The sequence below is a fragment of the Pinus tabuliformis genome, chromosome 5_2, assembly GCF_031772625.1.
Source record: "Pinus tabuliformis cultivar Carrire ecotype Pingquan chromosome 5_2, CPIR1, whole genome shotgun sequence".
Classification (NCBI taxonomy): domain Eukaryota; kingdom Viridiplantae; phylum Streptophyta; class Pinopsida; order Pinales; family Pinaceae; genus Pinus; species Pinus tabuliformis.
Window position 1 is genome coordinate 361,132,034 of NC_142306.1, and position 12,838 is coordinate 361,144,871.

The following is a 12,838-nucleotide window of genomic DNA, read 5'->3' on the forward strand; positions in this document are numbered from 1 at the left end:
TCCCTCTCGCAACCAGTTCACTCTTGACTTCTGTCACCATAATACCTCTTCCTATTTCCGTCGTTCCTCTATTTGGCTGACCAATCTGCCTTCTTCAACTTCTAAGTCAAGGCTTCTCCCTTCTCTTATAATTTATTGCTGGATTTCTTCCATCTTCTGAGTTAGCTGTTGTTGGTCCTTCGGTATGTTTCCAAATTCCTGTTGGTTCCATCTCTTGATGTTTTTCTTAATTTCCTTAAGTTTGCGTTGGAACGTTTGCATTCTATTTCTACCCCTTTGTTTGCTCTGTGTCCACCATTCCTCCACTTTGCTTATGAATTTAGGGTCCCTAAGCCAAAACGCTTCAAATCTAAAGGGTCTCTTTTTGGGGATGGCTTTGAGTTCAATCTCCAATCTTAGCGGCCAATGATCTGATCCCATCCCAGGTAGTATCATTGCCTCCATGAAAATGTCTCTGCTTACTATCTCCTCTAATATTAAAACTATCTAGTCTTCATGCAATTTGATGTCTACCTCCTCTTCTATTATTCCATGTATGAATTCCATTAGTGGTTGGGAGATCCACTAATCTCTGATCATTTATGGTATCCCCAAACATATCCATGTCTGCATCCACCCTGCATATTCCACCTCTTTTCTCATTTAGGGATTTGATCATATTAAAATCCCCTCCTATTATCCATGGAATATTAGGATATAATAGTCTCACTTTTATCATGTTATCAATGAAGTTTTTCCTTTCTCCTGGTATGTGCGGACCGTAGACTCCTGAGAGTAGAACCCACTCTTTGGATCCAAGGTTACTGAATTTACCAGATAGTATTCTTGGCATACTTGTCCAATCCTCAAATCTGACTTCCTCTGGATTCCAGAGTATTGCCAAACCTCCTGCGCTTCCAGCAGCATCTTGTCCTACTACCTCATACCTTGGTTTGAAGTTTCCCATAATCTCTTTCATCTTTATTTCACTAATCTTGGTTTCTTGTAATAACATAACACTGGGCTTATCTTTCTGCAATCGCTCTTTAAGATATCGTTGTTTCCCCTTACTGTTCAGACCCCTTATATTCCAGGTCGTGATTATCATTTCAACAGTTTGGTTGGTTGGTGGAATACCTCCGATAATGGCACCACTCATCCTGAGTTAATGAGCATTTCTCCTACCATTTGGATGGATTCACTCATGGGTCTTCTGCCTCTTTTCTTCCCTACTTTTCCTGTTGCTCCCGTTTCCGGTCCTTGTCCTCCTTGTGATCCAAGATGCTCTGGTTGATTTACCACTATCATTCCTCTTTTTAATTTGTACTGTTGAAACATTTCCTTATATAGTTGTTTTTGGTCTTCAGGGATGAACCTCTCATCCAAGTGTCATCACTCCTGCAGTAATATTTTCATTACTTTTTCCTCTTCACTTTAATTTTCCTTATAAGTGTCTATCTCCATCGGTTTTTGCTCGATTTTCTCTTTGTTAATTTCCCCTTCTCTTTCTTCCTTTGTTGTTGTCATTACCTACTTTTTCCCTTTTTCTTTATGCTTTGGTTCTTCTAGTTCTTCCCCACTTTCGACTAATATCTCCTCCATTTCTTCCTCTTGTAGAACTGCAAATTTATTTTGGTTTACCTTTTCCTTCTCCTTCGGAGGATTCTTGTGGATACCCAGTGGTTTTGGATTCCTTTTTCTTCTGTGGACCTCCTGGAAGCCTCCTTCCATTTCCTTGCTTGATTCTTCCTCATTCTTATTTCCTTGGGTGTTCTCTGGGATGTTCAGGGGGCAGGATCTAAATAGGTGGCCATATTCATGGCATCTCCTGCACCTGAACGGTATATGCTCATAATCCAGAGGCTGTTGCCATACTTCATCATGATATTCTACTTCTATGCAATCAGGGAGAGGTTCTGTGATGTTCATGTAAACACATATCCGGGCATAAGAAGTGTACCTTCCTTTTCTTGTTGTATCAGCCACTTTGACAAAGGTTCCAATCAAGTTACCTATCCCTTCCAAAATTTCTGGGTCCCAAAAATCCATTGGAAGGCCGAACAACCGAACCCAGATTGGCGCCGCTAGCATTTTTTTCCTATCTGGGTTATAGCACTCTTCCCAGTGTCGCATGAATAAGCCAGCATTATTAAAGAAATATGGCCCCTCCTCAAAGACCTTCTCTTTGTCTGCTAGATTGGAAAAAACTACTGAGAAGAATCCTTTTGCTCCTAGTTTCAGATCTATGTGTCCTTTGAGTTGCCAACACTGATGGATCCATTTAATCAGTTCTTTTTCTGTTGGCCAAACTCCTGTGAATTTACAGATTAGCACGCGATCCTTCATGTACCCCCTATACTCCTCTAGTCTTTTGTTAGGAATGACAAACCTGGGTTTTTTAACTACTCTGGGAAGGCATTTTCCTCCCAATCCCGCCTACCATCACGCTCCCATGACCGGTGTGTTACTCCTTCTTCCTTGTGGTCCGTTAGGCCCCTGTCTGCTCGCCTCCCTTGCTGTAACATTCTTATAGGAGGGGCTCTCGCCCCCCTTCCAGACTCATCCTGCCTGCGACAAGCCTCACCTACCTTCCTACGCCTCGAGCTCCGATATGCTTTCGTATTGTTTTGTCAGGTTCTGCCAAGACCCCTGCCCTTTGGTGCTATAGCAGGCTTGCCAGGGCAAACCTGCTTCAAACCCTAACTCGTGACCCAGCGCTCCCAGCCATCCACCTTCCCTATCGAAGATCTGTCTTGAAATTTGATTTTTAATTTGTTTTAAAATTTCTAATTTTATAAAGTTCATTAAATTTTTGAAAAAAATAATAATTAAACTAAATATTTTTTAAAATCAAAAATAAATTTTGAATTTTTTTTAAATTTAAATTTCTATTTTATGATTGGTTTATTTACATGGAATGACTAATTTCACTAAATTTTTTAAAATTTAAATTTCTATTTTGTGATTGGTTTATTTATATGAAATGATTAATTTCATGGTGTTTAACTATATATATATATATATATATATATATTGTATGCAACTAAATATATAACATTTAACAAGACCGTAATAAAATATTTTAATGTCATGATGTGTTGTAAGTACTCTAAACAATAACAAAATTGTAAAATGAGTTATATGAATATTTTAATCTTTTTCTTATTAATTTTTTAATATAACTAAACAATCTTTTTTGTAGATAAAGGCTATATATATATATATATATATATATATATATAATTGACATTGAAAAGAATAATAACAAATTAATAATTTTAGATCTAAGACTTTTGTGATCCATAATGTAGAAGTAAGTCTCTCTGATTAATCCTAACAATGTGATTAATCTAACTTCTAAGTTAATAATTATTTATTTAATATTGAATGATGACAATTTTTTTTATATAATGTTCATATTATAGTACACATGTCATGTCATTAGAGTATAGATTGATATAATAAGAGTTGTACAAATTGTACACATTTTATTTTTACATATTTTTTTCAAAATTATTTTTTTTAATTTTCTTTTGTAAATTAAAGCATAAAACCCATAAAAATTGTCTATGCAATACTTTACAACAATGAAAAATGGAATTTTTGAATTTAATTACAAACCATTTGTGTTTATGGTACATTATAATTAATATATAATGTTATTTTTCAAATTATTTATATTTATTGTACATAGTAATTAGTGATATAGTACATAGTAATTAATAATAGAGTATACAAAAGTCAATTCATGTCATCATTACATAATAAAATGGGAGACATTTCAACCAATCATATTTGAGATAAATAAAAATAAATTTAATTTCATAATGATAAACTTTGGATAGATTTTAAAAAATTATAGTCAAAGAAAAACTAATAGCAAGTCAATGAAAATTACTATGTATAATAAAGAGTACACCTATCAAATCTAAATATTTATGAAATGAATTGTCATTGTATAAAGTATCAAACCAAGAGTCATAACTTTTAATAAGAAATACACCTGTGAAATCTAAATATTTATACTTAATAATTCATTTTTACATCTCACTTTTTAAATATTTATTGTTACTATATATTTTACTAATAAAAATATGCAATACAATAAATATAATCATTCATATTATATTATATTATTTTTAGTTAAATAGATATAATTTCTTAATCAATAATTGATTATGAATTTTGTTGAAAATAGCAACAAGAAATGATAAAAATAGAATCTAGAATATTTCAATTTTATTCTGTCATTGAATTAAAATTGGGAATTAAAATCGAATTTATTCTCACCAGCTGCTTGGAAATAATTAATTAATTCATTATGGATTAATTAGTTGGAGAAATTGAAGTTAGAAGTCTTCCTGAAGTCATGCAACAGTTATCCCTTAAATTAAGGAGATTATTCCTTAATTAAGGAGATAAGATTGAGTTGTATTTGAGTTGTAATTAGTTAGTTCAATTTACTGAGTTAAGTCCAGTTTCCAAACTGTTTGAGGAACTAATTGTGAGTTATCAGTCAGTTGATGCATGCATGCAGTCAACAAGTGTACTCCAGATAACTGAAGATTCTCTCACCAGAAACTCATGCATGTCTATTCTGAGAAAGACCCAGTTGAGCTAAATGTCAAGGACAGATTACTATCAGTTGCATGTGTTTTCCTATAAAGGAAAATCATCCATGCAGTCAAGGTAAGGTTCCTTGAGGATTGCAGTTCTGACAGTGTGTTAGAGCAATGTGTGAGAGCAGTGTTACACTGGGTGAAGGAGATCATCCCAGAGGTAACTGCGTAAGGAAATAAGAGGCTTGGAGGGTAGAGGAGAAGGCTTGTGAGAAGCTTTGATTTCCTATGAGAATCCATGAGGATTGTACTAGGAGTTAGCTAGTTGTGAGAGCTAAGGCTTTGTATAATTCTAATGTATTTCCACTTTGTATGATAACACAGATAGTGGAGTTTTTTAGCTGAGGCTTTCCTGTGAGTATTTTCTGTGTTTCATGTGCATTGATTCTTCTTCTTCTGGTTATATGTGTTCAGCTCTGATTCAACTCAATCTTTAAGCTTCCGCAAGTTTGATAGTAGAAGTAGATTATAGTATTTTGTTTTGGTATATTGCATTATCGAGTTAATCTACAGTCAGATTTTATACATAGATATCAGAGGTAGATTTGTAGAGAATTTGCAGGAAATTCTACATTGTATCAGAGCTGAGTTTATCGGAGTTGTGAACAGTATACTCAGAAGAGAACTCGAAGTTTAAAGTTCAGGGTTGTAGGTGCAAATCGAATTCATATCATACAAAAAAATAAAAAAACAAAACCGAGATGGGACATTATGCAACTAATTGCCCATCAAAGAAGTCCAAGAAGGGATCCTCGGATGGATCGGAAGGTGAGGCATTCGCCTCCCAGTTCGAAATGGACTTCACCCTCATCGCATGCATGGTGTTATCGATGATGGGTTGTGTTTGTTACATTGATAGTGGAGCCTCATTCCACATGACTGGCGATAAAAGCTTATTCAGTACCTTGGAGGAGAAAGACCTCAAGATGTGCATAGAGATGGGTGACGACGAAAGGTATAGTGTTTTAGGAGTGGGCACGGTTACTTTTCAGAGGGAGCATGGAGCTCCTATCACCTTGATAGATGTGAAGTATGTGCCTGGACTGAAGAAGAACTTGGTATCGGTCGCGATGTTGGAGGACAAAGGCTACGATGTTGTTTTCAGTAAAGGAAAGGCGTTCCTTAGACACATCACCACGAGACTGGTGAAACAGATCGGTTCACGAGTTAAGAACCTGTATTCTCTTGAGGTTCAAGATGCATGTAAACCCTTGAGAAGCAAGGCAAATGTTAGAGACTTTGTGGTTGAGAGGGAGAGTAAATTACCTCTCAACATGGAGATCCAGAAGAAGTCTCCTACAATTGTGGAGGAGCCACAATTGGAGAAGCAGAGAGGAGATTGTGTAAAGAGATCCACTCATGTAGATACCTCCATTAGGGGGGAATTTCGATCCAAGTGGGTAGAGGGATCACATGCAACCATACCTCCAAGTGTGAGGTGGGGCGATGTCTAGTGATAGTCCCATGAAGGTTGAAATTGGGTAGGGTCCATTGAGAAGTTTTATCTCATGGATCGTACCTTTCTACAGAAGCCCAAAGTACATAGTAGTGGGAGGAATCAATGGGATTGATGCAGTCAGAGATCAAAGTGACAAAGGCTAGATTAGTCAGATACTGAAGAGCGTAGAGAAGGGTTGACAACAGTGCAGAAAGGCTGAATCAACAAAAGTGCAGAGTTTTCAGTTGGCAGAGGCAATAGCAGTCAGAGACTTTGATGACAGATGCATCATACTGATTCAGGTTGGATGTTTTTTTTTGTTTCTGGAGTTTCTAGAGCAACAACACTAGAGAGAAGTGTTGCATGCATAACATTCCAAGGTTCACAATTGGGATCAAGTTCAATTCCTTTCTTGTTGAGAGGGAGTGTTGAAAATAGCAATAAGAAATGATAAAAATAGAATCCAGAATATTCCAATCTTAATTTTTCCTTGAATTAAAATCGAATTTAGTCTCGCCAGCTACTTGGAAATAATTAATTAATTCATTATGGATTAATTAGTTGGAGAAATTCAAGTTAGAAGTCTTTCTGAAGTCATGCAACAGTTATCCTTAAATTAAGGAGATTATCCCTTAATTAAGGAGATAAGATTGAGTTATATTTGAGTTGTAATTAGTTAGCTCAATCTACTGAGTTAAGTCCAGTTAAATTAGTTCCAAACTGTTTGAAGAACTAATTGTGAGTTATCAGTCAGTTGATGCATGCATGCACTCAACAAGTGTACTCCAGAAAACTGAAGATTCTCTCATCAGAAACTCATGCATGTCTATTCTGAGAAAGACCCAGTTGAGCTAAATGTCAAGGACAGATTACTATCAGTTGCATGTGTTTTCCTATAAGGGAAAATCATCCATGTAGTCAAGGTAAGGTTCCTTAAGGATGGTGCAGTTCTGACAGTGTGTTAGAGCAGTGTGTGAGAGCAGTGTTACACTGGGTGAAGGAGATCATCCCAGAGGTAACTGCACAAGGAAATAGGAGGCTTGGAGGGCAGAGGAGAAGGCTTGTGAGAAGCTTTGATTTCTTGTGAGCATCCAGTAGGATCGTACTAAGAGCTTGCTCGCTGTGAGAGTTAAGGCTTTGTATAATTCTGATATATTTCTACCTTGTATGATAATACAGATAGTGGGGTTTTTTATCTGAATCTTTCCCGTCAGTATTTTTTGTGCTTCATGTGCATTGATTCTTCTTCTTCTGGTTATATATGTTCAGCTCCGATTCAGCTCGATCTTTAAGCTTCTACAAGTTTGATAGTAGAAGTAGATTATAGTATTTTGCTTTCGTATATTGCATTATCGAGTTAATCTACAGTCAGATTTTCTACATAGATCTAGAGGTAGATTTGTAGAGAATTTGCAGGAAATTCTACATATGAAATAAATAACCACATATTTTTTAGTAACAATATTCATTTAAATTAATTTATTTGAATAAACTATTTAGATTTCCTTTTAAATATAATTTATTTATTTAGACAATGTTTAATTAATTTATTTTTTATGTTTCTTATATGAAAAATATTGATGTTGCATTTCAAAATTTATATATTTTTTTTATTTTTAATACAATCTTTTACATAATAATAATTTAATTTTAAGAGATATAAATATGATATTATATGAAATATAATATCATATGTAAGGCTATTTTAAATTGTGTTTATGATTAATATGTAGCATTCTTTATATATACACGGTTTAAGAAGTTTTTAACTTTATAAACATTTAAATTAATCTAAATTAACTATCAATTACATGGTTTTGAAAAATTTTAGCTATAAACATTTAAATTAATTTAAATTAGCTATCAATTATTTTTTACATTTTATATATATATATATATTAAACATCGAAACCACATATTACATTTGTTATTAAAATTGGATATTCATCCATATATATATATATATATATATTAAACATCAAAACCACATATTACATTTGTTATTAAAGTTGGATATTCATCCTAATGATATAAATTAGAAAGTTGATGTATTTTTATTATATCACTATAAGTGACCTATAGCGACCAGTTGAACTCTTTTTTCTATCGTACCACTGAAATTTTTCATTTTATAATGTAAAATTCCTGACAGAACTCAACGTCATCCTAACAGATAGATATTTGTCGCTGCTCGCCCCCCTGTAATTGAGTTCTAAGGCATTTTAGTTGGGATTTTTTTTTAGCATATTTGTTTATTTTTGTTGGCAATTGAGGTGGTTTTGAGTGGGAATTGAGGAGGTTTGACCACATTTTCTATTTATATGATCATTTTTAGCTAAAGCATTCTTTTTTGGGAAATGTGGAAGTGTAGAAACAGCTACATCTCTCATAATTGCACTAGAAATTTCTATAAGATCATTGAAAATGTTTTAATCAGCCACACACTGCATACATCAAATGAAATTTTCTCCAAAACACCTCGTCAAAAGAGGATTGAACTTAAGATGGAATACCCTATGGGTTTTTTTTATGGTGCTGCTCAACGGCACACATGTGGTTGTGGGTTTTGGCTTGCCATCTCAAAGGCACTGACATACAGAACATTTTGGCATGGAGGTAGTGGCACTAACACAAAGGCTGAAGCAATGGCCTTATGGGGCCTCTTATGGTTTACTAATTTCCTTGATATCCCTCTCATTCATATCCATGGGGATTCAAAAATTATAATTGATCAATTAATGGGCAATGCAAACATCACAAACCCATTATTACATGGTTGGCTGAGGAGAATTGAACTACTATGGAATCAACACAGCAACTCCACTATCAGACATGTTGGCAGGGAACAGAATATGGATGCAGATGAACTATCGAAGAGGGGCTTAAATGGTAACACTGGAAAAATGCACTTAGAAATTATCTTGAATCAGAAAGTCATAGACATAGGAGACTTCCCATTACTTGGCTAGTTTCTTCATCCCCTCTTCTTTTTTGTATAATTTTTTGTAACTCTACTTGTCTTATAACTGTTTTTCTTTCAATCATCTGGAGGGATGGACATGCTGTTATTTCACACTGTACAGTCGGCTAGAAGAAGCAGTTGACATGCTGAATGCTTTCTATTTTCTTTTTGGTTCTGAACTGCATACAACCTTATCATGCAAGTTTATAATTCTGGATTTGTATATGGTCTATAGACTGTTATTTATCCTCAATGTTTTGTTTTTGGCAGTACTTGGACAAAATGTTGAAATGGCATCTCCAGATGGAACTTTTATGATGTGGAACAATTAAATGACATTGTAATCTCCTAATTCTGAGATATTAATATATAATCATGCTTTTTTCGTACTAACAAAAAAAAAAGTGGTTGTCTAGCTACCTCCGAGCTTAGCAGCAGCAGCAAGGGGTCATATCTTCGTCGACTCCTTGCCGCAAAGATAGTGGATATGAGGAGCTTTTTCTACTTACAAAGTATACTAAGTTTGTTGTTAATGGAAATAACAAGACGAAATATGTTCTCGTTGGACTTCGTGGTGTCATTAAGAAGGTCATTGGGCTTTGGGGATGGCATTGGCTGGTAATTCTTTCATTTCCTGCTTAATTATCGTAAGGAAGATTAAATTGACATGGTATTATGAGTTAAAAGTCAAGTTATGATGGATTCAATTTTTCCACGTGCAAATTTTTTTATGAGCCGATATTATTTAAATATTTTGTATAGTTATTTAATTTTTAAGATTTTTTAAATTTCAATCCTTATGATGAATGCACAGAATTACACATCATACTGGACTGTAGAATAAGCCTCTAGCTCAAAAAGGGAATAATATAATATTTTTAAATTTTAACTTTAAACGAGCCAATAAAATTTATAATAACTAACTACAACATTTGGAGTTCATATAATCAAATGCATTTAAAAAAAAAAATTGTATAACTTCAAATTGTAAACCCACTGGTAATTGGAGTTGGCATTTTTGCTTGTGACCTGGTAAACATGAGAAGCAATTTAATAAATATATGTTTCTTTTTGTTTTCTAATAAAAAGTGATAATTCAATTTGCTTGAAAAATACATAGTTGAAATATTCAAATTTTAAAAATTACGCACCTCAAATCAATAAAGACTTTTACAATTTTAAACAAAATTAAGGAAAATAATGTTTAAACAAAGTCTTTTAGTAAAAATCATTATGAATCACAAAAGCTTAATTCATTATGAATCACAAAAACTTAAATACAAAAAAAAAAAAAAAACAGTATCCACATGCCCTACTCTTTCGAACTCGAATCGCTATTTACAATGAAGCAGGCAAGATCTAACAACCCATCTGCAGGCTAATAAAGAGTTATGCCAATTATGTCTGTGGTTTTCCAATATCCTGACTCTCGAGTTCGACATTACATTGACACTTGATGGCGCCTATGGTTTGCCTATATCACTAACACTGACAGGCATCAATCTTACCTTGACACATGACAGCGTCCTCTCTGCTCGCGTTGATCTTCCCACACAGATTTTGATTGTTATTTTTGATAACCCTCTGAGTTAGTGCCAGCAATATAGAAAAAACGCGGGGATAGACGAGTGTCAAGGTAAGATCGATCCAATATTTAATTATGTGTATGTTTACCCAATTTTAAACTTATAAATAACAATATATTAGGTCTTTATTACCTGCCTCCACCATGTACTCGTGAAATGTTTTTGTTTGAAATGTAATTAGGAATTTATTATTATTATTACATCAAATTGGTGTATAAGTTTGTGGTGTATAAGATTGTTAAGTCTATGAAGGCATACATACTCTATCTTTCTAGTTTTGAACTTGTGACCTTTTAGGAAGAAACACATGATCTTAACCATTAAGCCCACTCAAACTGTATTATTATCGGTTGAAATACCATTACAAACTTGTCAAATGTTTACAACATTTTCCTATATGAGTTCAGTTTCCCTCAGAAACAATAATTGAGTTAGACTGTGATAATTTGGGTGTATGGTTCAAACTCTAAATGCTACTAGAACAAATTGAGCAAAAAACATTTCTTAATATATTTGGGAATTAAAACCTATGAGTAGCATGCAGCTTTGGAGTAGTGATTACCATTTCATACTTGAGCGGCCAGCAATCTGCCCCACAGTTATGGACATGTTCATAATGTTCTAGACACAAAGGCAATTTTTGTTGAACCATGTTGGGTTCTTAGAAATGGTCGGCCTTCATAGTCATCTCATGCATCTTGATCCTAACGTTTTTACTTAGGAGGATGATTTGGAATATTTGCGTCTTTCTTTCTCAGATTTTGTAGGGAAGGGTTTGAATTTGTAACCTCGATCCAAATTTGTATGTTTATGCAGTATTTAAATCTTTTTCCTTGATCCTAGTAATATTTATTTATTTATTCAAATTTCTTGTGAGTAATTATGTTCCAAGTTGCAAATTCAAACCTCTCTTTGCAAATGGTGAATTGCACTTAGTGCTTTATTTTTATCACCACTTTTTAGAACAGACTTGAGTTGATAAGCCATATTGTATTTAGAAAGAAGGTGTGGGATTCTTACATAGATCAATTTTAGAGTTATGCATCTTATGTTTACACTAAGTGATTTATATTTTCATCATGTTCATTTTGTACTCTGTTTCAACTGAAAAGGTGTTCCTACTTTTTCCGTGTTCTGCAAGGATTTTAGGAAAAAATTAGTATCCTTGTTATACGAAATGTTTTATGCATGAGATGTTGGTCAAATCATTGGAAATTATTGACTGAAACAATGTAGAATATTCTTGTGTCATTAAGATTCTGTCATTGTTTCACAGTTTCTTTGATTTTTCACAATAGCTAAGAGCAGGATGTGGAAGATTTTTAATGTGATTCATATTCCATTAACCTTATGTTGTATGTTGTTTGTATCTTGGATTATGCTATCAATTAAATTTTTTGTTTATGATTTATGACCCAGATTGTTGGTTTACCCTACCTGTTAGATTTATTTGTAGTAAAAATAAAAAAATCTTCTCGCTCTTTCATTATCTTCCCTTCTGCCACTGTGAGTTGTGCATATCTTTCTCATCATGTGTTTAATTTGATTGTTGGCTTGCATCAAATTATGCTCGAGTTTAGCATATTGATTTCCTTCTGAACCAGTCATTAGCTTTTTAGGTAGGTTGATAATCATGCTTGTTTGTTGCAGTGTCGCTCTATCAGCAATTTTTTCATGCCGATGGAAATGATGTGAATATAAATCATTGATTTTAGGGTGGTTACACATATTTCATGAAAGCTTGTGATTTGCATTAGATTTTATTTTATTTTATTGTTTATCTGGTGACATTGTTACGTTATAATTCAGATGCAAGAGTGAACTTCATTGAATATAACCAAATCTGCACTCTAATTGCTTTGTTCTACAAATAAATTGGATGAGTTGCACGTAATATATGTATTTGTGTAAGTGGAAAAGTGACTCAAGACAGTTTGTAATTGAATCCTCACCTTGGCAAACGAAAGATCTTGTAGAAATGCAGTCGTGCAGATCTTATTTGTTTGTTGTGGGAGCTTTATGTATTATAGGTAACCTAACACCTAGTATCTAAGGCTAACATTTATTGTCTTAACGTAGGTGGGCTACTTGTGAATTTATTTGCTCTCCAGCGCTGACTTAATGCTGACGTAGCTATAACATTAAGCTTTAAACATTTCATCAATACTTGTAAAGTGAAGAAAACATTGGAACTGTTGACTACTCGAGGCAATCGTTTTGATAGCTCAATGGTCAAAGTTAGTGTGGTTGATAG

At 33.9% G+C, this 12,838-nt stretch overlaps 1 protein-coding gene across 1 annotated transcript; it reads right to left on the reverse strand.

Moving 5' to 3' along the window:
- Positions 1-493: 493 nt before the first annotated feature.
- Positions 494-1,138, reverse strand: LOC149158958 (uncharacterized). The gene has a single exon (XM_089434136.1). The coding sequence runs from the start codon at positions 1,136-1,138 to the stop codon at positions 494-496; it is 645 nt and encodes a 214-aa protein (XP_089290262.1).
- Between the last annotated feature and the right edge of the window lie 11,700 nt (positions 1,139-12,838).